This window comes from Podarcis liolepis, assembly GCF_965112155.1.
Source record: "Podarcis liolepis genome assembly, chromosome: 1".
Taxonomy (NCBI): Eukaryota; Metazoa; Chordata; class Lepidosauria; order Squamata; family Lacertidae; genus Podarcis; species Podarcis liolepis.
Window position 1 is genome coordinate 82768267 of NC_139554.1, and position 25956 is coordinate 82794222.

Below are 25956 nucleotides of genomic sequence, written 5' to 3' on the forward strand. Positions count from 1 at the left end.
AGCATTTTGTATTTTTGAGAGTAGAGTCTTAACAACACTCACAATATACTAGGCAGATTGCATTCTAGTGGTGATTTCCATGAAACATCAAGCATTTTGTTGTTGTTGTTGTTATATTTATAACCAACCTGTCAACCCAAAGATACCCAGGACAGTAAACAAACAATTCATTAGACTACAACACAACAATATGACATAAAAACCTTGGAACATGAATGGTATTCAGAATATAAATGGATATGACTATCATAGCTGATAAATTTCAGTGGGTCTACTCTGGGTATAAGCTAGTTGTATATAACCTGATGATGAGAATTAGTGTTATAAAATAGCAAACCAGCTGTTGTCATGATGACACATTTTTAAAGAAGTTGGTGGAATCTTCCTGTTATGTACGCTAGGAGGTGCTGTATTTGAATGTAATGCTTTTTGGACCCTTGAGCTCCTGTGCTTTTCATGGTGCAGTACTCCAAGGGGAATTTCTTATTTTAGTCTTGTCTTGTAGAAAGAAAGGGACACTTCCTTCTGATATCTTCCTTATATCCCAACACAACACTTCCCATCTCTCCCATTGAGGTGGTCTGATGGAATGCCTGCTTTCAGGTGACCCCTCAAACTTGTTAAATTGTAGAGTCCACAAGAAGTTTCAGTCAACCTCATTCAGCACAAATGATTTTGAAATTGCAAATGACATTGCTCAAGGAATGTCAGACAATAACCCTGTGGTTGAATTCCTTCGCTTTCTGGTTCTCTAGCTAGTAGGAAATTGTTGATCAGGTATAAGGGAAAGGAAATCGTTCTGAAACCTACAAGTCAGGTTCCTATGGAATCAGTTCACAAAAAAATAATAATTAGTAATAATACTGCATTTGAGTTTAAGACAGAGTTCAGCTTCCTGTTAATGAGTTTTCTGAAAGCTTCCTTAACATCTTTGTTCCTCAAGCTGTAGATCAGGGGATTGAGCATGGGGATCACTACTGTGTAGTACACAGAAGCCCATTTGTCTTGATCCAAGGCATACACAGAGGTGGGCCGGAGATACATGAAAATCTGAGTCCCATAAAACAAAGTGACCCCTGTGAAGTGGGACCCACAGGTGGAGAAGGATTTGAGCCTCCCTGAGGGCATTCTCAGGACGGCTGCTAAAATGAAGATGTAAGAGAGAAGGATGATGGAGAGGGAGCTCATCGCAACAAAGCCAGCAAATGCAAAAAGCAAAATCTCATTAATGTGGGTGTCAGAACAAGCGATTGCCAGCAGTGGAGGGACATCACAGAAGAAATGGTTGATGAGGTTGGAACTGCAGAACTGCAGGCTGAAGGTGGCTGTTGTGTGTATTATGGCACTAGTTGTGCCAGCAATGTATGAGCCAAGTAGGAGCCTGATGCAGAGGGACTTGGACATGGCAGTGGAATAGAGCAATGGGTTGCAGATGGCTACATAGCGGTCATAGGCCATCACTGCTAAAATGTAGCACTCGGCATCCGCAAAGGCAGCACTGAAGTAGAACTGGGCAGTGCATTCAGGGAAGGAGATGGTCCTGCTCTCAGATAACAAGTCAGACAGCATTCTGGGGACAATGGCAGATGAGTAGCAGATGTCACAGAAGGACAGGTGCCAGAGGAAGAAGTACATAGGATTGTGAAGGTGGGAATCAAGTGTGATCAAGATGATCATGCCCAGGTTTCCCACAACATTGACCAGATAGATGATCAGGAATACCACAAAGAATAAGATTTTCATACCTGGATCGTTTGAGATGCCCTGGAGAATGAACTCGGTGATGGTGGTACTGTTTTCATTCACCATTTTAAGGAAAAGATACAGTGGTCTGGACAAATGTAGGAAATGTGGATGGCATTGTTGTTTTAAATATTAATTAGTCTATGAGATATCAAAGTTTTCTTGGGTCCCAGTTGCTCTGCGAGGCTGATGATTACATAGCTGCGTCTCACCAAGGCTTCTTTTAGAAGATCCAGAGTTCCTGAGTGATGCTCCCCTTTGTCTTTTCCCTGTACCGTTCTACGGGTGGGAGAGATGAACTCTGAGGTTCTGATCATTGGTTAAGTCAGCATCCTACTGAACCCTGTAAACTCCTGGATGTCTATTTATTGTGCATTGTGTTTCCTTCCTCTGAAAAATGATGCAGTAATTAAAGAGTAGGAATGGCGGAGGCCGGGAGTTCTGTCCCCAGAGGATTTCTGATCTCTGATTCCCTCATCAGGAGACATATCTTTGTGGAGCTTTCAAGGGTATAGGCATCCCATGCAATTTGCTTTCTCATTGTGTTCCCTGTCATTTCCCCTCCCCCCCTTCCCCAGAAAAAACATGGCACCCATTTCTCTTGCTTTCTGGCAGGGTTTCTCAGGCAATGGGACTAATTGTGGTTTGTCAGGGGCCCTCATTTTCCTTCATGCACCTGACATCACCAATGCTCTCAAGGGCTGGCAGGACTCTGAAGGATGTTCAGTGGTGGCAAGGGACCAGGGGAGTTATCCAGGCAAGGAGACCATTGAATTATGGGTCCTGACACTGCCTACAAGGCAGGAGCCAAGGGACGAGTGTCAGGTCAGAGTGGGATGGAGGAAGGCACACCAGACGGGGCAGCAGCAGAAGAGGCTATTCAGTCGGCAGATGGTTCAATAGACTTCCCACCTTCCTCTGCCCGCTGTCTCCTAAATCCAGGAGGGGCTTGAAGTGGGAAGGGCAGTGGCACCTTCCATACCAGTTGAGGTCTCTGGCTGCTGGAGAACAACCCACCAGGGGAGGACGTATAAGCAGGTGGAGAGGTGGAATTTAACTGTTGCTGCAACTGCTCCATAGGCTCCAGACCTTTAGGTTCCTATTGGCTAGAGGAGTATATTTGTGTGTGTATCTAGAGCACTGTGGGAGCTGCTGTAAGTGTTTATCTTGCCAATAAAGAGTTAACTATCAGATGCGCGTCTTCTTTATTTGGGATGGGCCGTGATATCAGCTATGGGACAGATAAAAATGCAGCTTCCTGTTGAAAACAGAATTTGCAGATGCTGCCAACCAGGTGATTGGCAGTGCTTGCAACCCTCCGATCCCTTTCCAACATCGTTTGATTTCATAACCTGTGGGCAAAGGATACAGGGTTTGTAGGCACCAGCAAGCAATTAATCAGCAGAATTTTGCAACTCCTCTTCTGTCAGGAACGCTCCTTCCAGGAGCAACAGCAGGGCTCCGATGACGAGGGGGGGGGGTGGCAGGCAGAAAGAGATAGAGGCTTGCCTTCTTCCCATACAGGGGGTGAGGTGAGTCCCTCCTGTCCTGGAATGCGTGTCGTAAACTCCCAAGACAGCGTGAGGCAGGTAGAGGAGCTGCAGATCTCAGACACATTCTCAGGGGAGGAGGGGCAAACTGGGAAAGCGGCTCCATAGTCTCCTGTTACTGGGAGGAAGGGTAGAGTCCAGGCTTGGCGTCAGGCCAACAGTAAGAGGGGGTAGCCAATGGAGGATAGCCTGTTAGCAGAGTCCACCCTTCAGTGGGTGCAACTGACTCATTGAGTGCAGAAGACTGAGCTGTGTGCTCGGACTGAAACTATTGTGTAAATACTAAGAAATTAATAGAGTAATAAAGTCACCAGTCTACCATCTCTTGGTGTGAGAGGGAGATCATAAACCCTGACATGTTCCTTTGCTTGCACAGTTTAACTGAGGTGTTAGAGAGCTGCAGCCTAGCATTGAAAAGCCTCCTATCATAAGTCAGCCCCAGCCCCGCAGCCCCAGTAGTGGCACTATAAACAAGGCCTCACCTGCTGATTGTACAGTCAACTCAAGAACAAAAGGTAGCTACAATGACTGCAGAATTCAGGTCTTCTCTCATACATTAAAGAAGAGGTTCCCACCCCTCTGGGTTTATAAACATAAAACATGCACTTTTCTGATACCAATGCAGATGAAGTCCATCATTATTCCTGTTGTTGTTAGAACCATTTTTCTGGGGGAAGGGAGAGTTAGAGTTGTGCAGCCTTTGCCAACCTGGTGACCTTTATAAGTTGTTGGACTTTATTGCCTGTCATCCCTGACCACCTGCCACTCTGTCTAGGCCTGATGGAAGCTGTCGTCCAGCAACATATAGAGGGCACTACTATTGCTCTAGTATTCTATAGCATCTCTCAGTGGCTGCAGTGGATGCATGTGGTGTCCTTACTTGCCAGTCCATCATAAGGACCTTCCTAGCAGCAATTACTAGAAATAAAGGTAACTGCAGATGAAGCTGAGACCTCTTTCAGCCTCCCGTCTGTCCAGCTTCCTCCCACTCTTGCCTGAATCCCCTGCTTGCTTGCCACTGTATGACCACAACCAAAATCTTCCTTTCTCCTGATTTCTGCACTGTTTTATTCTCCTTCCTACCTGCCATCTCCTCTGAGGAAGCATTTTGGTTTGGATTTGCTTACTGCCCTCTCTCCTGCTCTCTTTCTTCCCCACATAGCTATCATGTCTCTTTATGCAGCAAAATTTAGAGAAGTCTGAATTTTGACCGATGGAATTTTATTGGTTCACATTGCTCCAGAAAGTGGAAGCTAGGTAAGCTCACCTTTAAATGTGCACTGAATCACATCTCTCCCTCATCATAGGCTGTGGGAGGTAAGAGTACATTGAGTGTTAAGCTGCTACTGCATAGTTCTGCTATAGGCTTGCCTGTGTTTACTTCTGGTTTGGCTGGCCAGAATGCAGAGCAGAAGTCAGTGGCAGCTTAGCTGGTGCCTCATACTTGTGAAATTGCAAAAGCCACAGGAAACCTTTGGAGGAGGCCACAGAATCCCAATTCTCTTGGGTTACTTTGTATAGCATTTTGTATTTTTGAGAGTAGAGTCTTAACAACACTCACAATATACTAGGCAGATTGCATTCTAGTGGTGATTTCCATGAAACATCAAGCATTTTGTTGTTGTTGTTGTTATATTTATAACCAACCTGTCAACCCAAAGATACCCAGGACAGTAAACAAACAATTCATTAGACTACAACACAACAATATGACATAAAAACCTTGGAACATGAATCGTATTCAGAATATAAATGGATATGACTATCATAGCTGATAAATTTCAGTGGGTCTACTCTGGGTATAAGCTAGTTGGATACAACCCGATGATGAGAATTAGTGTTATAAAATAGCAAACCAGCTGTTTTCATGATGACACATTTTTAAAGAAGATGGTGGAATCTTCCTGTTATGTATGCTAGGAGGTGCTGTATTTGAATGTAATGCTTTTTGGACCCTTGAGCTCCTGTGCTTTTCATGGTGCAGTACTCCAAGGGGAATTTCTTATTTTAGTCTTGTCTTGTAGAAAGAAAGGGACACTTCCTTCTGATATCTTCCTTATATCCCAACACAACACTTCCCATCTCTCCCACTGAGGTGGTCTGATGGAATGCCTGCTTTCAGGTGACCCTTCACCCTTGTTAAATTGCAGAGTCCACAAGAAGTTTCAGTCAACCTCATTCAGCACAAATGATTTTGAAATTGCAAATGACATTGCTCAATGAATGTCAGACAATAACCCTGTGGTTGAATTCCTTCGTTTTCTGGTTCTCTAGCTAGTAGGAAATTGATGATCAGCTATAAGGGAAACGAAATCGTTCTGAAACCTACAAGTCAAGTTCCTATGGAACCAGTTCACAAAAAAACTCCATTCAGTATTAATATTGCATTTTAATTTAAGACAGAGTTCAGTTTCTTGTTAATGAGTTTTCTGAAAGCTTCCTTAACATCTTTGTTCCTCAAGCTGTAGATCAGAGGATTGAGCATGGGGATCACTACAGTGTAGAACACAGAAGCCCATTTGTCTTGATCCAAGGCATAGACAGAAGTGGGCCGGAGATACATGAAAATCACAGTCCCATAAAATAAAGTGACCCCTGTGAAGTGGGACCCACAGGTGGAGAAGGCTTTGACCCTCCCTGAGGGCATTCTCAGGACGGCTGCTAAAATGAAGATGTAAGAGAGGAGGATGATGGAGAGGGAGCTCATCTCAACAAAGCCAGCAAATGCAAAAAGCAAAATCTCATTAATGTGGGTGTCAGAACAAGCAATTGCCAGCAGTGGAGGGACATCACAGAAGAAATGGTTGATGAGGTTGGAACTGCAGAACTGCACGCTGAAGGTGGCTGTTGTGTGTATTATGGCATTAGTTGTGCCAGCAATGTATGAGCCAAGTAGGAGCCTGATGCAGAGGGACTTGGACATGGCAGTGGAATAGAGCAATGGGTTGCAGATGGCCACATAGCGGTCATAGGCCATCACTGCTAAAATGTAGCACTCGGCATCCACAAATGCAGCAAAGAAGTAGAACTGGGCAGTGCATTCAGGGAAGGAGATGATCCTGCTCTCAGATAACAAGTCAGACAGCATTCTGGGAGCAATGGCAGATGAGTAGCAGATGTCACAGAAGGACAGGTGCCAGAGGAAGAAGTACATAGGATTGTGAAGGTGGGAATCAAGTGTGATCAAGATGATCATGCCCAGGTTTCCCACAACATTTACCAGGTAGATGATCAGGAATACCACAAAGAATAAGACTTTCATACCTGGATCATTTGAGATGCCCTGGAGAATGAACTCGGTGATGGTGGTACTATTTTCATTCACCATTTTATGGAAAAGATACAGTGGTCTGAAGAAATATAGGAAATGTGGATGGCAGGGTTGTTTTAAATATTAATTAGTCTATGAGATGTCAAAGTTTTCTTGGGTCCCAGTTGCTCTGCGAAGCTGATGATGACATAGCTGGGTCTTACCAAGGCTTCTTGTGGAGATTTTAGAAGATCCAGAGTTCCTGAGTGATTCTCCCCTTTGTCTTTTCCTTGAACCTTTCTATGGGTGGGAGAGATGAACTCTGACGTTTTGATCATTGGTTAAGTCAGCATCCTACTGAACCCTGTAAACTCCTGGGTGTCTATTTATTGTGCATTGCATTTCCTTCCTCTGAAAAATGATGCGGTAATTAAAGAGTAGGAATGGCGGAGGCCGGGAGCTCTGTCCCCAGAGGATTTCTGATCTCTGATTCCCTCATCAGGAGACATATCTTTGTGGAGCTTTCAAGGGTATAGGCATCCCATGCAATTTGCTTTCTCATTGTGTTCCCTGTCATTTCCCCTCCCCTCTTGCAAAAGAAAATACATGGCACCCATTTCTCTTGCTTTCTGGCAGGGTTTCTCAGGCAATGGGACTAATTGTGGTTCGTCAGGGGCCCTCATTTTCCTTCCTGCACCTGACATCACCAACGCTCTCAAGGACTGGCAGGACTCTGAAGAGTGTGCAGCGGAGGCAAGGGACCAGGGGAGTTACCTAGGCAAGGGGACCATTGATTTATGGGTCCTGACACTGCCTGCAAGGCAGGAGCCAGGGGAGAGTCAGGACAGAGTGGGATGGAGGCAGGCACACCAGATGGGGCAGCAGAAGAAGAGGCAGTTCAGCTAACATATGGATCAGTAAACTTTCCACCTTCGCCTGCCTGCTGTCTCCTAGAACCAGGAGGGTCTTGTAGTGGGAAGAGAATCAGCACCTTCTGTGTCGCTAGAAGTCTCAGGTTGCAGGAGCACAACCCATCAGGGGAGGACCTATAAGCTGGTGGAGGCGGGAGTTTCCCTGTTGCTGCAACTGCTCCATAAGTCCCTGACTCATGGGTGCTGGCTCCCTTGGGCCCTGAGAGCCAGTGTGGTGTAGTGGCTAAGAGTGGTAGTCTCGTAATCTGGGGACCTGGGTTCGCATCTCCGCTCCTCCATATGCAGCTGCTGGGTGACCTTGGGCTAGTCACACTTCTCTGAAGTCTCTCAGCCCCACTTACCTCACAGAGTGTTTGTTGTGGGGGTGGTAGGGAAAGGAGAATGTTAACCACTTTGAGACTCCTTTGGGTAGTGATAAAGCGGGATATCAAATCCAAACTCCTCCTCCTCCTCCTCCTCTTCTCCTCACACACACTTCTGTGGAACAATTGTGTCATGCAATGAATTTTTTTATCTAGAATGGGGATGAGGAACCTGTTGCCCTCTGGATGTTATTGGACTACAACTCCCATCGTCCCTGCACATTGATCATCTTGGCTGGAGTCCAACTACCTCTAGAGGGCCACTGGATGTTGAATTACTGTTTCTTCACACAACAGCACTGATGTAATAGCCACCAACACCCAGAACAAATAACCCTTTGCAATAACAGAGGCCAGTTTTATCATATACTTTCTAATTTATTATCATTGTTTTATTAAACAGGAAGCATACAATTTTAAAAGAAATTGTTATCTTTATATTTATTTTCAAATTATATTATAGCATCTCAACTAAATGAGGAGTGAACTTTGTTATGTTCATAGATGTTCTCTATGAGAGCAATATATTGATCTAGGATATACACAAGTGGCTAATATTGCAATCCTATGTAGCATGCCTTATCAGAGGAGGTTAAGGGGTGATATGATAGCCATGTTCAAATATATAAAAGGATGTCATATAGAGGAGGGAGAAAGGTTGTTTTCTGCTGCTCCAGAGAAGTGGACATAGAGCAATGGATCCAAACTACAAGAAAGAAGATTCCACCTAAACATTAGGAAGAACTTCCTGGCAGTAAGAGCTGTTCGACAGTGAAATTTGCTGCCAAGGAGTGTGGTGGAGTCTCCTTCTTTGGAGGTCTTTAAGCAAAGGCTTGACAACCATATGTCAGGAGTGCTCTGATGGTGTTTCCTGCTTGGCAGGGGGTTGGACTCGATGGCCCTTGTGGTCTATTCCAACTCTATGATTCTATCAAAAGTAAGTCTCATCGAGTTAAATACAGAGATAAGTTCAATAAACATCTTAATGAGAAACTGCCTCTAATTTTTTCTTCCAGAAGCAATATGCAGCCCAAAGGCAGCCATCCTTTGAAATCGGCACTTCTCTGAATTTTGTGATGCAGTTCCCCAACTAAATTATGTGTAAAAATGCATTGTATTTGGGGAAATGGGCACGAAAGTGCTGATGAATTTTTGTGAGGACTTAAGTGCAGAACTGAACCTAAGTTTGGAAAACCAAAAAACTGGCACATTTAAAATGACAGATTTATACATCCTTAGTTAAATGAGATGCCCCAGTAAGTGGGTATAGGCAGCCTAGGGTTCAGATACTTTATCGGGGGAAATGATCTAAAATGATTGTTATCTGCAGCAATAGTCAGCCTCAAAATGGGCAGAGGGAGAAAAGGAAGAATTAGTCCAACATGAATGGGTCTTATGAGTATGAAAAATAGTGTCTCACAAATGATGCATTATACAAATGAGGTTCTGAGGACACATCTACATAAAAACACATGACAAAAGATCTTACTAATGAGTAATAATGCTAAGCTACTAGAAACAAAACTGCATGCTTCCAGTTATAGTCATTCATGCTGTCCTCCATTTCATTGCTAGTTTCTTCAGAGCATGTTTTACATCCTTGTTCCTGAGGCTGTAGATGAGGGGATTAAGCATAGGAATCACTACTGTGTAGAAAACAGAGACCACTTTGTCCCTTTCCAAAGCATAGCTGGAGCTGGGCCGTGAGTAGATGAAGAGGATAGAGCCATAGTACAAAGTAACTGCAATCATATGAGAGGCACATGTGGAGAAGGCTTTCAGTCTCCCTTCAGTGGAGCGGATCCTCAAGATGGCAGCCAGAATGAAGGCATAGGAGGCAAGGATAAGTGCAGAGGGTGTAATTACATTAGAAGCCAAAATGAAGTACAACACGGACTGATAGCTCTTGGGCACGTTGCAGGATAGCTTCACCAATGGAGGTAAGTCACAGAAGAAGTCATCAATGACGTTGCCATCACAGAAGCTCAATGTGAAGGTTTCACTAGTGATTAAGGTGGAATTGATGAACCCACCTAGATATGAGAGGGCCACCAGTGCTGTGCACAGCTTTCTGGACATGGCAGTGGCGTACAACAATGGCTTGGCTATGGCCATATAACGGTCATAGGCCATGGCTGCCAGAAGGTAGCACTCGCTATAGGCAAGGGCAGCTGAGAAGAAGAATTGGGAGGCACAGCCACCAAAGGAAATGCTCTTGTCTTCAGAGATGCAGTTCACCAAGATCTTTGGCGTATAGATGGAGGAATACCACAGATCCAGGAAGGAAAGGTTCCCAATGAAGAAATACATGGGCGTATGGAGGTGAGAGCTGCTGCAGATTAGAGCAATTAATGTGATATTCCCTGCCAGGCTGGCTATATATATTAGTAGAAACAGTACAAATAAGATCAGCTGCAGTTTGGGGTTTGTTGTGAAGCCCAGGAGAATGAAGTCGGTCACTGTGGTGAGATTTCCTTCCTCCATGAAGCTATGTGGGATTAGCTGGTAAGGAAATTGAAGATATACACTGAAGTTCTGGTGTATCAGAATAGTATCAGTTCTCTATGAGCTACATCAGGGATGGAGAACCTCAAGACCTTATCTACGACACACCCTCTCCATGCTACAGTCCCTCTAGAGATGGGCAATAAATTCTATTCAGGTCTAATTTGAAGCCAAATCTATCAAATTTGCACTTTCGGAACCACTATGCAAACCGAGACACAGCTATCCTTTGAAATTTTCACTCATCCCGATTTTGCTATGCGCTTTGCCAACCAAACATTATTTACAAAAGTGCATATATATAATGGGAATGTGGATATTTAAAACATGTAATTTAGTGGAAACTGTGTATACAAATGTGTTTATTGGGAGAAACCTAAACTAAAATGCTGATGAATTTTCATGAGGATTTCATTATTATTATTTTGCAACTTGCTGCAAAATGTGAAGAACGGAATTTGAAATGGGGAAAACAGAGAGAACTGAGATGGACAGATCCATCCATCCCATCTCCCCTCCCTGAGGCATCTTGAAGACTTTGGCTTGGCTGAAATGAGTCCCTGAACTGTGAAAATGCCTTTTACTTGACTGGATGGATCTCTGTTTCTCACTCTCACTCTATATATTTGTGTGCACAGAAACCTCTGATTTTTCCGCAGGCAGAATGCAGCTTACTGTGCAGAGGTGTCACAGCTGCTGCTTCACCCAGTTTTGCCCTGGCCCCTGTACATCACTGACATGTGGTCCTTGGAAGCTTGCCCTTGAGGAAAGGACACCACTGAGCTGAAAAAAGTCCTCACCTCTGAGCTAAATGGCTTGTACTGTTCTCAGCACCTGGAAAATAAGAGATCTCTGATCTTAACAAGTAGCAGAGGACAACAGTGGAAAAGGATGCAAGCAATGCTCTTACACACTCCAAATTCTTCCACAACCCTGTTGCCCCATCCAATGTGCTATATAAAAATCCAAATTTCATTTATTGTTAAAAGGTTTGATTTAGTTGGTCATGCCCACCATTTTATGGCTGATTGGACATTCTATGGCCTTTTAAATGTGTTTATGGGAGGCGCTATTGGTTTGCTTTTATTTTATTATCCATTTTGTATTCCCAGTTTGCATTTCTTATGTCATAAGCTGCCCTGTGATGTTCAGATGAAGGGAGGCATACAAAGTTGTTTAATAATAATAATAATAATAATAATAATAATAATAATAATAATAATATTCTGCCCCTCCTTTGTAAACTCAGATGTTTAGAATACAGTCATACCTCGGGTTAAATGTGCTTCAGGTTGAGTGTTTTCAGGTTATGCTCCGCGGTGACACAGAAGTAATGGAGCGCGTTACTTCCAGGTTTCACCACTCGCGCATGCGCAGACGCTCAAAATGACATCACAAGCATGTGTGGAAGTGCCGAATTGCAACCCGTGCACGCGCAATCGTGTGTTGTGTTCACTTCAGGATGTGAACAGGGCTCCAGAATGGATCCCGTTCACATCCAGAGGTACCACTGTAAGTGTATTTGGAACATAAATAGAAATCCAGTAGAAAGCAATATGTAAGAGCAGCAACTGAAGCAGAAAGGACAGTTGCTTTCCATTTTAAGTGCTTCATTTCTGCTTAAGAAATATGCTTTCAAAATGGGATTTACACATGAATTTATTTTAATGGGAGTTGTTTTAAAGCCATATTTATTATATTGCATTAATCGTTTTTAATCCAATTTTATTATTTAAAAAAAATTACTGACATATACCCAGAGGCATTTCAAGCATGCTTTTAAAAGTGCTGCCATTAATACCAATCTCCATCACAATTATAACCTTGATTTTAATCTGGGCACCCAAGTCTTTGAAGTGTGTTGCCTTTGATTGCCTTACCTTCTCCAGCCCAGGCAACGAGGCTTGTCATCAATCTTCTCCTCCTTGTTCTTTCCAGAAAACATTTCAAAGACAACAAAACAACCAGGTGCATAACATACGCTTTGAGAATTGATTCTCAGATGTGATTTGCTTGGTCAGTCAACTGATTTCTTCTGCGGGTTTTGTGCTGTACAAGCCAGTATGCAGGGACGAGTGAAAGAGGGTGTGTCTGTTTCTTATCATATAGAATCAAATATCTATAGAATCAAATAAGCTGAACCTGTTAGGTGATAAAGCTCTGGAACAAAATTTAGCTCTTAATCTTGATGGCACCCACTGGTCATAGGGCACAATATGATAGCCATGGATGGTGCTGATTCCAGAAGAAAATGAGCTTATTCAATCTCTGGACTGATTTATATAAGTGCTGGAACCAGCAATTCACCCACAACCCATTAGTGGCTTCATATCAGAAAAATATTATTTGATATTTAGTCAGAGCATTCTATTGTCTCTGGAGGATATTGCCCCAGTGGCCTCTTTAATGACACAAAACTTCTCATGCTCTGCTGGGATTTGGTTTTATGCCTTTGGAATAACCTAATATATGGGCAAGCAAATCAAGAGTTTTACTTGTTGAGGAAATAGACTTTGAGAACCCATTCCCCAAATCTCTCTAGTGGTCATTTCTTTCTCTGGAGCCTTCAGGTATATATTTGGAAGAGCTGAAAGAGAACAAGAAGATAGGGAGAGAGGGAACATAATGTAGGGGGAACATCAGGATTATTTAGGGCGAGCATCAGAATAGCTAGTGCAGACTGGAGGAGATGTTTTTGTTACTTCAGTCATCACCATTATCTTGTAACTAACTGTAATGATTGGCTGCTTCATAAGATCACACACCTGTTTAATTAATTAAAGTAGTTTTTACAAACCTCAATTACCTCAGTTCCACTTACTGAAGTCCTGAAGCTCTTGCTCCTACATTCAGATTCAGCATCCTTGTTCTTGTCCAGGGTCCTGATCTCACTCCACTATAAAATTAGACCAGGCAGTCCAGGGCCTGCCTCGCACCATCCTGTTTGAAGCACTGTCTCTACTCAGTGACGGAGACCACTATGGATTAGGAAAAACATTTACTTGGTTTTTTTCATCATCATTTCCAACAAAATAATTTCCTTCCTAAACAAAAGACTTGGGCTTTATATAATATTTCATTGATTCCCAAAGTTTCTCGACTGGGTTGTAAGAAAGAGCTCAGAAGTTCTTTTTCTGCCTTAAAATATTTCCCCTCATCTTTCTGAATTTGTTTTATTAACCCTCTTTTCACTGATTCCATCATCACTGAAGCTTCTTCACCTTAGTAAAGAGAGCCGGAAGGACAAATCCTAAAATCGAAATATTCGACAGCAGGTTGCTTGCAGTGTAAGAATTTTACATTATTGTTGTAGGCATATTTTAAGGTAGATGAAAAGACTTTTGGTACAGAATGAAACAAGTAGTAAAGAACAGTTTAATTAATCTATTTTTTCTTTAATATCAATGGTACCTTACATTCCTGCCCATCCTCACCTGACGTCCATGCATTTGATATAATGTCTAAAAGTATAGTTACTATATGCACAATTTGTGGGTTCTCAACTTTTGACCTCAAAAGCTTTAGACATATCTATTATACTCTTTCCTTGAATATTTTTGAAGAGGAAAATTGCAGGCACCATTACTTAGATACCTGAAACTGATAAAAAGGAGACTCAGATTTGGAAGAATAATGATAAGCATAACTTCATTCAGCAGGCATAAAACCTAATTGCAGACTATTTGTAGCACAACAGAGCATAGCTGCAAGGGGGTAGAATCCAGCTGAGTCATGTGATTTGGTTGACTGTGAAAATCAGTTGTTACTTTTCACATACCAGTGCAGGAAATTCAAATACTCTCTTCATGGGAAAATAGATAAAATTACTTTATCTATTATTAACAGTATGAATATCATTTCCTATAAATTTCATGGCAGAGGTTGGATGGCCATCCTCTGGCATGGGTGCTTTAGTTTAGATTCCTGGATTGCAAGAGGTGGGGGTGTCTTCCAACTCTACAATTCAATGAGTCAATGAAGCCCTCAATTTTCATGGGGCTTTGTTCAGGAAAAGAACAAAAGACAAAATTTCATCTGGTCAAAACACAATGGGTTCAATGGTGAGTTGGATTGCCTGTATACTGAGATGTTATAACACAGTTCTGGGACACAATATACAGATGGAGGAATGGGAAAAACTATGGAAGAAAGAGATAAAATTTACACCATGTGTGGTGATTAAAGAAAATTATATGAAAATGATGTATACATGGTATCTCGTACCTACGGGACCGTCTCTCCTGGTATGCCCCACAGAGGACCTTACAGTCCACAAATAATAACATCTTGGAGGTCCTGAGCCTCAAGGAGATTAGACTGGCCTTGACCAGGCCAAGGCCTTTTCAGCCGTGGCCCCGGCCTGGTGGAACACTCTGTCACAAAAGACCAGGGACCTTCGGGATTTGACATCTTTCCACATGGCCTGCAAGACGAAGCTGTTCTACCAGGCCTTTGGTCGGGGTTCAGTCTGACTCCCTCTCCCCTTTCATAAGAACTTGCATAAAAGTGGCCTCCTATTTTTCCTCATAGGCTCGTGTAAGTTCAGCACAAACAGTTGGGCCTGGTGAGCATTTAAGGTCCCCAACCCTAATCTGCAGGTTGCCATCTGATTGGATTTTATTCTGATCCTGTAATGATTATAGAATGTATTTTAATTGATTGCCTGATTTTATGTTAATGTGTCATACATTTGATATTAGCTGCCCTGAGCCCGGTTTTGGCCCGGGAGGGGAGCAGGGTATTATTATTATTATTATTATTATTATTATTATTATTATTATTATCCTGTTAAATTAGCAAAAATGTACAAAACTGAGGAAAATACGTGTTGGAAATGTCAAACAACAGAAGGTACATTTTTTTCATATGTGGTTGGATTGCAAAATTGCTAAGAAGTATTGGGAAATAATTTATAATGAAATGAAGATGTTTAAAATAACCTTTGACAAAAAACCAGAAGCTTTCCTATTAGGTATTACAGGTATGGATTTACCAAGATCACAAAAGAACTTGTTTATGTACGCAACCACGGCTGCATGAACATTATTAGGACAACATTGGAAAGAAGAAAGTGTCCCAGATTGGCAAGTTAAATTAACGGAATATGCTGAAATGGTAAAATTGACAATGAAATTAAGAGGAAGAGATGACAACAAATTTAAGGAAGAATGGAAGGACTTTATTGCATATATACAGGGTTTTAAGAATACTTGTCATTTATTATGAACAGATAATAAGTAATGCAAATGGTTAAAACTTTATAACGGGCATGTAGTACATTGATATACAATGGAATCAAGGAAGGGAAAAGGGGGAAGTCAATCTGTTTTTTTTATTGTTGTTGTTTGTTTTGTTTTTGTTATTGTTGGAAAATGAATAAAATGTTATGAGTAAAAAAGAGAGAGATGTTATAACACAGTTCTGAAGAGATTTGAAAAGTTAAGATGGAAGAGAGCATATTTATTGCTCATATTTATTCAGAAACAGTTGCCTCCATTTGAGACTGACACATAGTAAATTCATAGCTGTGGGCCATGTATAGTTGAGAAGGGGAAAAACTGAGTTCTTAATACAGTTCCTCAAATGGGAGATATTGGGAAGGTATGACAATGAAAGCATACAAATGTGTGCTATAAAACCAGTTTACATTATAAATAAATCTACTATGTCATATATAAAGTATTCTTCATTTAGAAATCTGTCTTTCTTGTCATCAACTTCTTCACAGCCTTTTTCACATCCTTGTTCCTTAAGCTATAAATCAGGGGGTTCAGCATGGGAAAGACTACTGTGTAGAATGTGGAAGCCCATTTGTCACGCTCCAAAGCATAGCTGGAACTGGGGCGTGAGTAAATGAAGAGGATGGAGCCATAGTATAAGGTGACAGCTGTCAGGTGGGAAGCACATGTGGAGAAGGCTTTGCGCCTGCCATCAGTGGAGCGGATTCTCAAGATGGCTACTAGGATAAAGATATAGGAGGCAAGGATGAAGGCTGAAGGGGCAATGATGTTTAAAGTCAGGAGGACGTACAGCATAGTCTGGTAATTGTCAGTCACATCACAGGAAAGCTTCACCAGAGGAGGTACGTCACAGAAGAAGTCATCAATGACATTGCCATCACAGAAGTTCAATGTGAAGGTTTCACTAGTAAGGACAGTGGCATTGATGAACCCCCCTAGATATGAAAGGGCCACCAGTGCTGTGCACAGCTTTCTGGACATGGCAGTGGCATAGGACAGTGGCTTAGCAATGGCCACATAACGGTCATAGGCCATGGCTGCCAGAAGGTAGCACTCGCTATAGGCAAGGGCAGCTGAGAAGAAGAATTGGGAGGCACAGCCACCAAAGGAAATGCTCTTGTCTTCAGAGATGCAGTTCACCAAGATCTTTGGCGTATAGACGGAGGAATACCACAGATCCAGGAAGGAAAGGTTCCCAATGAAGAAATACATGGGCGTATGGAGGTGAGAGCTGCTGCAGATTAGAAGAATGAGTGCAATGTTCCCGGCTAGACTAGCTAGATAAATGATGAGAAACACCACAAACAGCACCAGTTGCAGTTTGGGATTTGTTGTGAATCCCAAAAGGATGAATTCTGTGACTGTGGTGTGATTTCCTCCTTCCATGAATCTTCTGTCAATCATTGGCTGAAGGACCTGAAAACACACAGGACACTTAACACTTGGAATGGCACCATGGTGTTCTATTAAAGCTCCTTTTCCTCAATATGTTCTGAATCAGAGAGCTCACAAGGGCAATTAAAAATGGGGAGGGAGGAGATTACTCGTTTAATGGGATTCTCACTAATACACACTTCAGAATTATTTTGGCCTTTCAGATTTCTCACCTGGAACAAAGCCATGTTTTTACTAAGTCTATATATTGTATTGGCCTGAATATAAGAAACACTCGAATATAAGCCACACCTTTAGAATTCAACAGGGGGAAAGAAAACAAGACAATACCCGAATATAAGCCGCTCCCTTAAAATTCTGCAGGCACTCACACCCATTCCAATTTACCGCATGTCTGTTTCAGCAGCAATATTGTAAAAGCCAATTTTTGTAAGGTCACGAAATTAAGCTACACTTTAACTGTTCATGGTGAGAATTTGGAAAAAAAGTGAGGCTTGTATTCAGGCCAATGTGATAAAATACTTTCTAATCTGACACTTTTCTCAGTTTGTTTGTTTTTCAATCTGACTTTCCTGTTATTATTTTGCAAAAAATTCCGAACTATGGCAGTTCAGAGAAATGTATTATGAATGTGCTCTAATTTGCACTTGCTAGGATGCAAGAATACACTATGACATTGTGTTGCAGATGCAACTTATTTAATCAAACAGCACCAAAAGACTCAGCAATTAAATGTAAGAATATTAGTCCATTTGTGTATTCCCTTTCAATTCCAAGCTTCAATCATTCCTGATGTCATGATTTGTGAATTAACTTTATTTAAAGGTGATGGTCATGAGCCATTAACATAATGCTAGAAGTGGATGTCATGTCTGCACTGCCGGCCTGACTTCTGTCCTACTGAGTCACTAGAGAGGGGAGGAGGTGTGGTGGCAGTGAGGTCAGCACAGTGCAAATGCACCCGTGAAGTCAATGTGGTGCTCTGCTGGCGCATTCCCAATGTACCAGGTCAGCAGCATCACACTCCTTCCCCTCTCTATCCTGGTATGCTGCAGCAACTCATTTGGACAGAGATCAGCAGGGCTGTGCAGCCCTATGTATGTCTTCTGCAGACACCTGGTGGTTCCAGATGGGGATGTTCATCCCCTGCCACATCAAGACACACATGACCAGTTCAAAGAAGGCTTGAATGCCATCCTTGTGTTTGCATCATCATCATCAGAAGCTGCATAAGTGAAAAACCTACATGCTGATCTCCCTTGATGTATTTGGGTGATCGTATTTGAGGTGATATGGAAGTTCAGCCTATCCTCTTTCCTCCATGATGACTCATGCTTAGCTGCAAATCACCACCTAATGCTGCAGGCAAGACAAACGTGTGAGAATAAGATAGAGAACAGAGGAGGGGAGCCCCTGTTTTTATTGTTGTTGTTGAACCCTTTTCTAAGGTAATCCTTTAATCAGATGGAATTTTAAAAAATATATCTAAAGGTTTTCCGTTATTATTCTGATATCATACTCATCATAATCATTCTGGCACCAAAATTTCGCAACCCTTTCAACTAACCAAGCCTCATTTCCTTACCTTATCAAGCCCATCCAATGAGAGACCTCTTCTTGTTATTTCCAGGCTCTGCAAAGCTTTCCAAACTAGGCTAAATAAAAATAGAACCAAGTTGCAGGGAAACTGGAAGCCAAATTTAGGTGTACTGGGTTATGCTCACATGTTTTCTGTCGCTGGCCACTGATGGCCAATTAATGATAGAGAATGTCATTTTTCTCTAGGCAATAAGCTTAAAGTGTCTTCTGGCAGCACAATATGGAAGAATTGCAAGGTTGTGGAAAGTGTCTCTGTTCTGATGCTGAGCTCTGAAACCAAGAGCTCTAGGGTCTATGTACCCTTTTCCTTATTATACTAGAAAATCAATAGGTATCTTTAAAGTTTTACTTTGAATATAACAGTGGGGAATATGGCATTTTTAATTTCCTCAGATGAAGCTAATCTCAGTGTTCTTCTGTTCCATCACATCAAACAGTCCTGATTAGAAAGAGCGAGTGGATATTTATCCAGAAGGTTCTGATTCTCTCTCCCCCCTGCGCCCCAGTGGTGCTATCAATGGGACTGCATTTCAGAGCTCTGGTGCAATTAAAGGTTTGCATTTGGTGCCTGTTGCTCTCAGGTGGGTTGCTATATGATTATGTAATTGGGTAAAGATTTGTTTACTCACTACATTCTTTGTAGAAGGAATAAGTGTTGTGAACATATTCCCTAGAGTTCATGAACTTGTATATCCACAGTCCACAGCCAACCATCCATCAGAATTCCATATTATCTATGAGCTTCAATGAGTATTCATGAGTTTTATATTTTCAGCTGAATTGTGCACATTCCATTTTTGTGTCTAATTAATTACCTACACTTTGCACACACACACGAAGGTAATATTTAGCTCACAACTTCTTGAGATTATTTGCACAACCAGCCCCTATGCACTTTGTTGATCTTAGCTCTTTAGTTCAGAGACACCTTGGTATCACCCTGAAGCATGTGAAACCATCCTATATGACAGATCCTATAGGACAGAAACCATCCTATATGAACCACAGGCCAATCATATAGGATGTGGGGCACCATGATGTCACTGAGATGTCTGAATAAATGAACCCATTTGTTGTTGTTTAGTCATTTAGTCGTGTCCGACTCTTCATGACCCCATGGACCAGAGCACACCAGGCACTCCTGTCTTCCACTGCCTCCCGTAGTTTGGTCAAACTCATGCTGGTAGCTTCACGAACACTGTCCAAACATCTCGTCCTCTGTCATCCCCTTCTCCTTGTGCCCTCCATCTTTCCCAGCATCAGGGTCTTTTCCAGGGAGTCTTCTCTTCTCATGAGGTGGCCAAAGTACTGGAGTCTCAGCTTCAGGACCTGTCCTTCCTGTGAGCACTCAGTGCTGATTTCCTTAAGAATGGATAGGTTTGATCTTCTTGTAGTCCATGAGACTCTCAAGAGTCTCCTCCAGCACCATAATTCAAAAGCATCAATTCTTTGGCGATCAGCCTTCTTTATGGTCCAGCTCTCACTTCCATACATCACTACTGGGAAAACCATAGCTTTAACTATACGGACCTTTGTTGGCAAGGTGATGTCTCTGCTTTTTAAGATGCTCTCTAGGTTTGTCATTGCTTTTCTCCCAAGAAGCAGGCTTCTTTTAATTTTGTGGCTGCTGTCACCATCTGCAGTGATCATGGAGCCCAAGAAAGTAAAGTCTCTCATGGCCTCCATTTCTTCCCCTTCTATTTGCCAGGAGGTGATGGGACCAGTGGCCATGATCTTCTTTTTTGATGTTGGGCTTCAAACCATATTTTGCACTCTCCTCTTTCACCCGCATTAAAAATTAACCCATGCAAGCATAAAAAGGCAATCATATACCATGTTGCATCATGACATATTGAATTCATGAATAATATTTATATATTTATTCATTCATTCATTCATTCCGCACCCATCAGAAACCGAATGATGAACAAAAAATATGATAAGCATGTTTAGAACAAGAGAAAAGGATTTCATCATAGGGAATCCTATGATGGGAATGCCTGGTGCTTGCATGTGCTTTATTTTTCTAGAAAAAACACTTTTACAGAATTACGATTCCAATCAGTGCCCTCGGCGTTGGTGGATGATTGGTACGGCAAAGTACAGGACAAGGAGAGGCTTTGTCTGTGTGGGCAACCTTGCGTAGAGGACCTGTGCCACTATTTATTCCAATGCCCACTATATATAGAACCAAGAGACCGATTTATAAAACCCCTGCTCACGAATGGAACACACTCGAACAGGGTGGAAAGGGTGAAATGGCTGCTGAGTTATACTGACGACTTCATAACTTATAAAGTAGCACTATATGCGTTAGCAGCTAAGAAGATCAGGAGAAAAGAACTAGATAAAATAGCGGTCAATTGCAAAGGTGATTCGGACATTTAAGCTGGCACATTCTACCTGAGAACCCCTTGCTATTCTATCGTATGCAACAAATAATTTTTAGGAGAAGTGATTGTGGTTCATTGTATCTGCGGTGCCTGATGTTTTTATGGTTTTTTTTATGCTTATTGTTGCTATTCTTTGTTCCCTTTGTGAATGATGCCATGGCCATTGGCTAGTGCAATACATGGATGATGATGATAGAAAAAAGAGATGCTGGAATTCACCACAAACACCTCTCTCGTTCTCTAAGAATGGCAATGGTGCCCACCTAAGAGATGCCAAGAACTGAGGTCTGGTGAGTTCCAAGTGGGAAAAGCCCTGGGTTTACCTTTCTCTTCCCCCCTCCTGCAGTGGCGGAGGAAGGGGTGTGTGGTAGGTGTGGCCCACCCCGGGTGTCATCCCTGATAGGGGATGATATTGCCGCCCAGCCCCCTGGGACGCTCGCCCTACCCCTGGGGCGGCTAGCCTCGCCCCTGGGTGCACAGCATGTACACGGCTCCGGGTGCCGGAGCAGCTAGCTCCGCCTCTGCCCCCACGGAGTCTCAGGTTTCTCGTTCCTCTACCACCAAAATATGCACCAATCTGGCTGTTCTGTTGCTGAATGCCGGATTGGTTCATAATATGATCGCACTGATCCAAGACTTGATAGTGGGTGGGGGAGCCAATGTGGTGTTTATGACCGAGACCTGAGTGAGGAAGCTGGGAGAAGTGGATCTTATGAAGAAACCACAAAGCCCTCTCTCCAGGGTAGATCTTAACCCTTCTCTCACACAAAACGGGGTGGACCCTCCCAGCTCTCATTGGGGCTTCCCTTTCTTCTCCCAGAGAGAGAGAAGGATTTTGGATTATCTGTCTATCAGTTAGATATATATACAGTGTTACCTCGGGTTACATATGCTTCAGGTTACATACGCTTCAGGTTACAGACTCCGCTAACCCAGAAATAGTATTTCAGGTTAATAACTTTGCTTCAAGATGAGAACAGAAATCGTGCAGCAGCAGCAGGAGGCCCCGTTAGCTAAAGTGGTGCTTCAGGTTAAGAACAGTTTCAGGTTAAGTACGGACCACCGGAACGAATTAAGTACTTAACCCGAGGTACCACTGTATAAATAGTCAAAGTATTCAAAGTATTCACTCCAGGATGGCATCCAACTGTTCCTCCTTCTGCTAGGAAATATTTCCCCAGTCTTCAGATCCAGACATTTCAGTTCATTCAGTTTTCCTTTCGCACAAGAAGTCTAAAAGTGGTTCTTCAATGATTATTATCAATAAATGTCAACAGTAGTCTTTCTCCATAACAACTTTCCTTCCAGTGTTGAGGAACAATAAATGTTTCATCTTTATTCACAAAGGAGTCTCTCTGCTGTGGTCATATACCATATTGGCCTGAATATAAGACTCACCCCCCCCCAAATTCTGACCGTGAAAAATTAAAGTGTGGCTTATATTTGCGACCTTATGGTATGCAGCCAGGAGCGCGGGGCAAACAGCACCAGGAGCCTAGCAAAGTGGTGCCTGCCCTGCACGTAGTCCCCCATCCTCTCCCCCAAGGCTGGGAAAGGAGAGAGCGAGGAAGAGGAAAGGATGCTAGCAACGCAGCACAGCTCCTCCCTCCCCCAGTATGCAGCCAGGAGCAGCGAGGAATGGAGCTGCTTATATTTTTTCCCCTCCCCCCCTCTAATTTTAAAAGTATGGCTTATATTCGGGTGCAGCTTATATTCGGGCCAATACGGTATTAAAACAGTAATCCATTTTAATTTTTGCATTTGCAAATATAATAATGAGAATGGGAATACATTGAGTTTACATTTTTCATTTCATTAACACTGAGCTGACAACAGTGAACCCAAGATTTCTTTCTTAAGTGGATACATATAACCAATTCAGACTTCATAACTATACACATTCTTAGAATTTATTTGCCCTAAATACCACCACTTCTTACTAATTTGCACTGACTCTCATTTCACTTATTGTTGCCAATTTACAGCATAATCACAAGTCCTTGCTGCTGAAGAACGTTGGTGTAAGGTGAAGATAAGGATGAATCTGTCAATCTTAAATTCAGGTCTCCACATTTGCACAGCAATTTGCAATTTGGTGTTGAAGGTTTTTTAAAAAAATTAAAATCCTCATGAAATTTTATCACCATTTTAGTGTTCAGTTTTGAGAAATATACACATTTTTGCAAAGACTACACTAGTACAATGCATTTTTTCTACACATTGTTTGACTAAAGAACAGCACTGCAAAATTGGGGAAAGTGTGAATTTTGAAGGAGAGCTGTGTTTCTGTTCACATCTTGGTTCAAGAAGTGGAAATTAGGTAGTATCTCATTACCATGCAAACAAAACAGAACACCTCTCTTGGCCCTAGGCAGAGGCCTCCCTCTACTGGGTTCTACTGGTCAGAGATTCTGCTGCCAAAGAGGCCACACATCATGCCCAGGTGATCAGAAACTTGAGTGATTGAATCACACATGACATTCCGATTAGCCTGCTGCACACCTATCCTTTGCTTAATCAAAACCACCAGCAGTGGAATGTATGCTATTTAATTGTGTCACCAATGCTAATGCTGTATCCTTATTAAGGAGTCTCAAATATTTTCATAATGTCTTGGCCTGGGAGATGTGGGGTTCCACCATTTCTGATTCCTCTCTATACATGCCATGATGCGTTCCTTTCTGTGACTGCCTTAAACAGGACTGCCTGTCTCCCTTCCACAGTTGTTATCTCCCACATAACCTACCATAGTTGACTAAGAGTTCTGAGGAGATCTGCAAGGCTAAGGTGAAAAAGAGAATCTTTACTGCTCACTTTCATAGGTGCCAACTCCCTGGGGCCCTAGGTGCCTGAACACCCACAATATTCCTCATGATGGGCACTCATAAATTTCAGTGCCAGGGCTGCATGGCACCCATGGCCCCGGGCAACCACAGTCATGGGGCCAAGTTGGCACTCCAGCTCACATTTCTTATGGGACAGATACCTCCAGTTGAGACTAACACATATAAAATTGAAACCTATCCGTCATGTGTACTTGAGAAGTCGACCATTTGAGTTTTCAAAACAGCGCTTCAAATGAGACTTTTAATATTTTAGATTAGAAGTTATGATGATAACAGCATTCAGATATGTGTTACAAAACTATCTTACACACTTATTTCTGATCTATCAAGTTATCCTTACAGTCTCTTTAATTTAGAAATCTGTCCTCCTTGTCATCAACTTCTTCACTGCCTTTTTCACATCCTTGTTCCTTAAGCTATAAATCAGGGGGTTCAGCATGGGAAAGACTACTGTGTAGAATGTGGAAGCCCATTTTTCACTCCCAATGGAAGAGCTGTAACTGGGGCGTGAGTAAATGAAGAGGATGGAGCCATAGTATAAGGTGACAGCTGTCAGGTGGGAAGCACATGTGGAGAAGGCTTTGTACTTGCCACCAGTGGAGGAGATTCTCAAGATGGCTGCCAGGATAAAGATATAGGAGGCAAGGATGAAAGCTGAAGGGGCAATGATGTTAAAAGTCAGGAGGAAGTATACCATAGTCTGGTAATTCTCAGTCACATCACATGCCAGCATTATCAGAGGGGGTGCATCACAGAAGAAGTCATCAATGACATTGCCATCACAGAAGCTCAGTGAGAAGGTTTTACTGGTTCCAACAGTGGCATTGATGAACCCCCCTAGATATGAAAGGGCCACCAGCGCTGTGCACAGCTTTCTGGACATGGCAGTGGCATAGGACAGTGGCTTAGCAATGGCCACATAACGGTCATAGGCCATGGCTGCCAGAAGGTAGCACTCGCTATAGGCAAGGGCAGCTGAGAAGAAGAATTGGGAGGCACAACCACCAAAGGAAATGCTCTTGTCTTCAGAGATGCAGTTCACCAAGATCTTTGGCGTATAGACGGAGGAATACCACAGATCCAGGAAGGAAAGGTTCCCAATGAAGAAATACATGGGCGTATGGAGGTGAGAGCTGCTGCAGATTAGAAGAATGAGTGCAATGTTCCCGGCTAGACTAGCTAGATAAATGATGAGAAACACCACAAACAGTATGAGTTGCAGTTTGGGATTTGTTGTGAATCCCAAAAGGATGAATTCAGTGATTGTGGTGTGATTTCCTCCTTCCATGAATCTTCTGTCAATCATTGGCTGAAGGACCTGAAAACACACAGGACACTTAACACTTGGAATGGCACCATGGTGTCCTATTAGAGCTCCTTTTCCTCAATATGTTCTGAATCAGAGAGCTCACAAGGGCAATTAAAAATGGGGAGGGAGGAGATTACCTCTTTAATGGGATTCTCACTAATATGCACTTCAAAATTATTTTGGGCTTTTTGATTTCTCACTTGTACCAAAGCTTTTTTTTTTTTTTACTAAGTAAAATACCTGACATTTTTGTCTCAGTTTCATCATTATTTTTAACCACTTCCTTTTTCATCTTTTGAAAAAATATTTCTGAAGTGTCTAGTGCTGGTGACTATGGCTGTTCATACATATTATTATGTATTATTCAATACATGTGCTCTTATTTCTCTGTTTTCTAATTATTATGTGCTCTAATTTCTCTGTTTTCTGATTATTATGCAGTCTAATTTCTATGTTTTCTAATTATTATGCAATATTTAAATGTTCTCTAATTTCTAGAGATTAGAAAATATCGTTTAGAGTACAGAGAACTGACACAGGAAAATGCATACTTGTCAATTACATATTGTGACCTGTCAATTACATATTGTGACCTGTCAATTACATATTGTGAGAGTTTGGCCAGACATGGCAATTATTCCATGTTCATATTAACTATTATTATACATTTTATATATGAATGTCTTACAAGAATATTGAGACAGGAACCCTGAAAACCCCTGTTAGTATGCAAGGGTACACTGTGACATATTGGTGCAGTTCTCACTTGTTTAATCAAACAGCACCAAAGGACTTAGTAAATAAACTTAAGAATATTAGTGCTTCTGCATCT

At 42.2% G+C, this 25956-nt stretch overlaps 5 protein-coding genes across 5 annotated transcripts; all 5 read right to left on the reverse strand.

Annotated features, from left to right (window-relative positions):
• Positions 1–834: 834 nt before the first annotated feature.
• On the reverse strand, positions 835–1809 carry LOC310689289 (olfactory receptor 5AR1-like; the record flags this gene model as incomplete). Its single annotated transcript, XM_083466810.1, has 1 exon — positions 835–1809. One exon carries the CDS (start codon positions 1807–1809, stop codon positions 835–837), a length of 975 nt encoding a protein of 324 aa, XP_083322936.1.
• A 3846-nt stretch (positions 1810–5655) lies between these two features.
• LOC310714788 (olfactory receptor 5AR1-like) lies at positions 5656–7066 on the reverse strand. The gene has a single exon (XM_083520403.1). The coding sequence runs from the start codon at positions 6619–6621 to the stop codon at positions 5683–5685; it is 939 nt and encodes a 312-aa protein (XP_083376529.1). The 5' UTR covers positions 6622–7066; the 3' UTR covers positions 5656–5682.
• A 2319-nt stretch (positions 7067–9385) lies between these two features.
• Positions 9386–10321, reverse strand: LOC310689294 (olfactory receptor 9G19-like; the record flags this gene model as incomplete). Its single annotated transcript, XM_083466825.1, has 1 exon — positions 9386–10321. One exon carries the CDS (start codon positions 10319–10321, stop codon positions 9386–9388), a length of 936 nt encoding a protein of 311 aa, XP_083322951.1.
• Positions 10322–16032: 5711 nt separating this feature from the next.
• Positions 16033–16968, reverse strand: LOC310686537 (olfactory receptor 9G19-like; the record flags this gene model as incomplete). The annotated part of the gene is made up of 1 exon (XM_083460332.1): positions 16033–16968. The coding sequence occupies one exon, from the start codon at positions 16966–16968 to the stop codon at positions 16033–16035; it is 936 nt and encodes a 311-aa protein (XP_083316458.1).
• Positions 16969–24167: 7199 nt separating this feature from the next.
• Positions 24168–25103, reverse strand: LOC310686480 (olfactory receptor 9G19-like; the record flags this gene model as incomplete). Its single annotated transcript, XM_083460224.1, has 1 exon — positions 24168–25103. One exon carries the CDS (start codon positions 25101–25103, stop codon positions 24168–24170), a length of 936 nt encoding a protein of 311 aa, XP_083316350.1.
• Between the last annotated feature and the right edge of the window lie 853 nt (positions 25104–25956).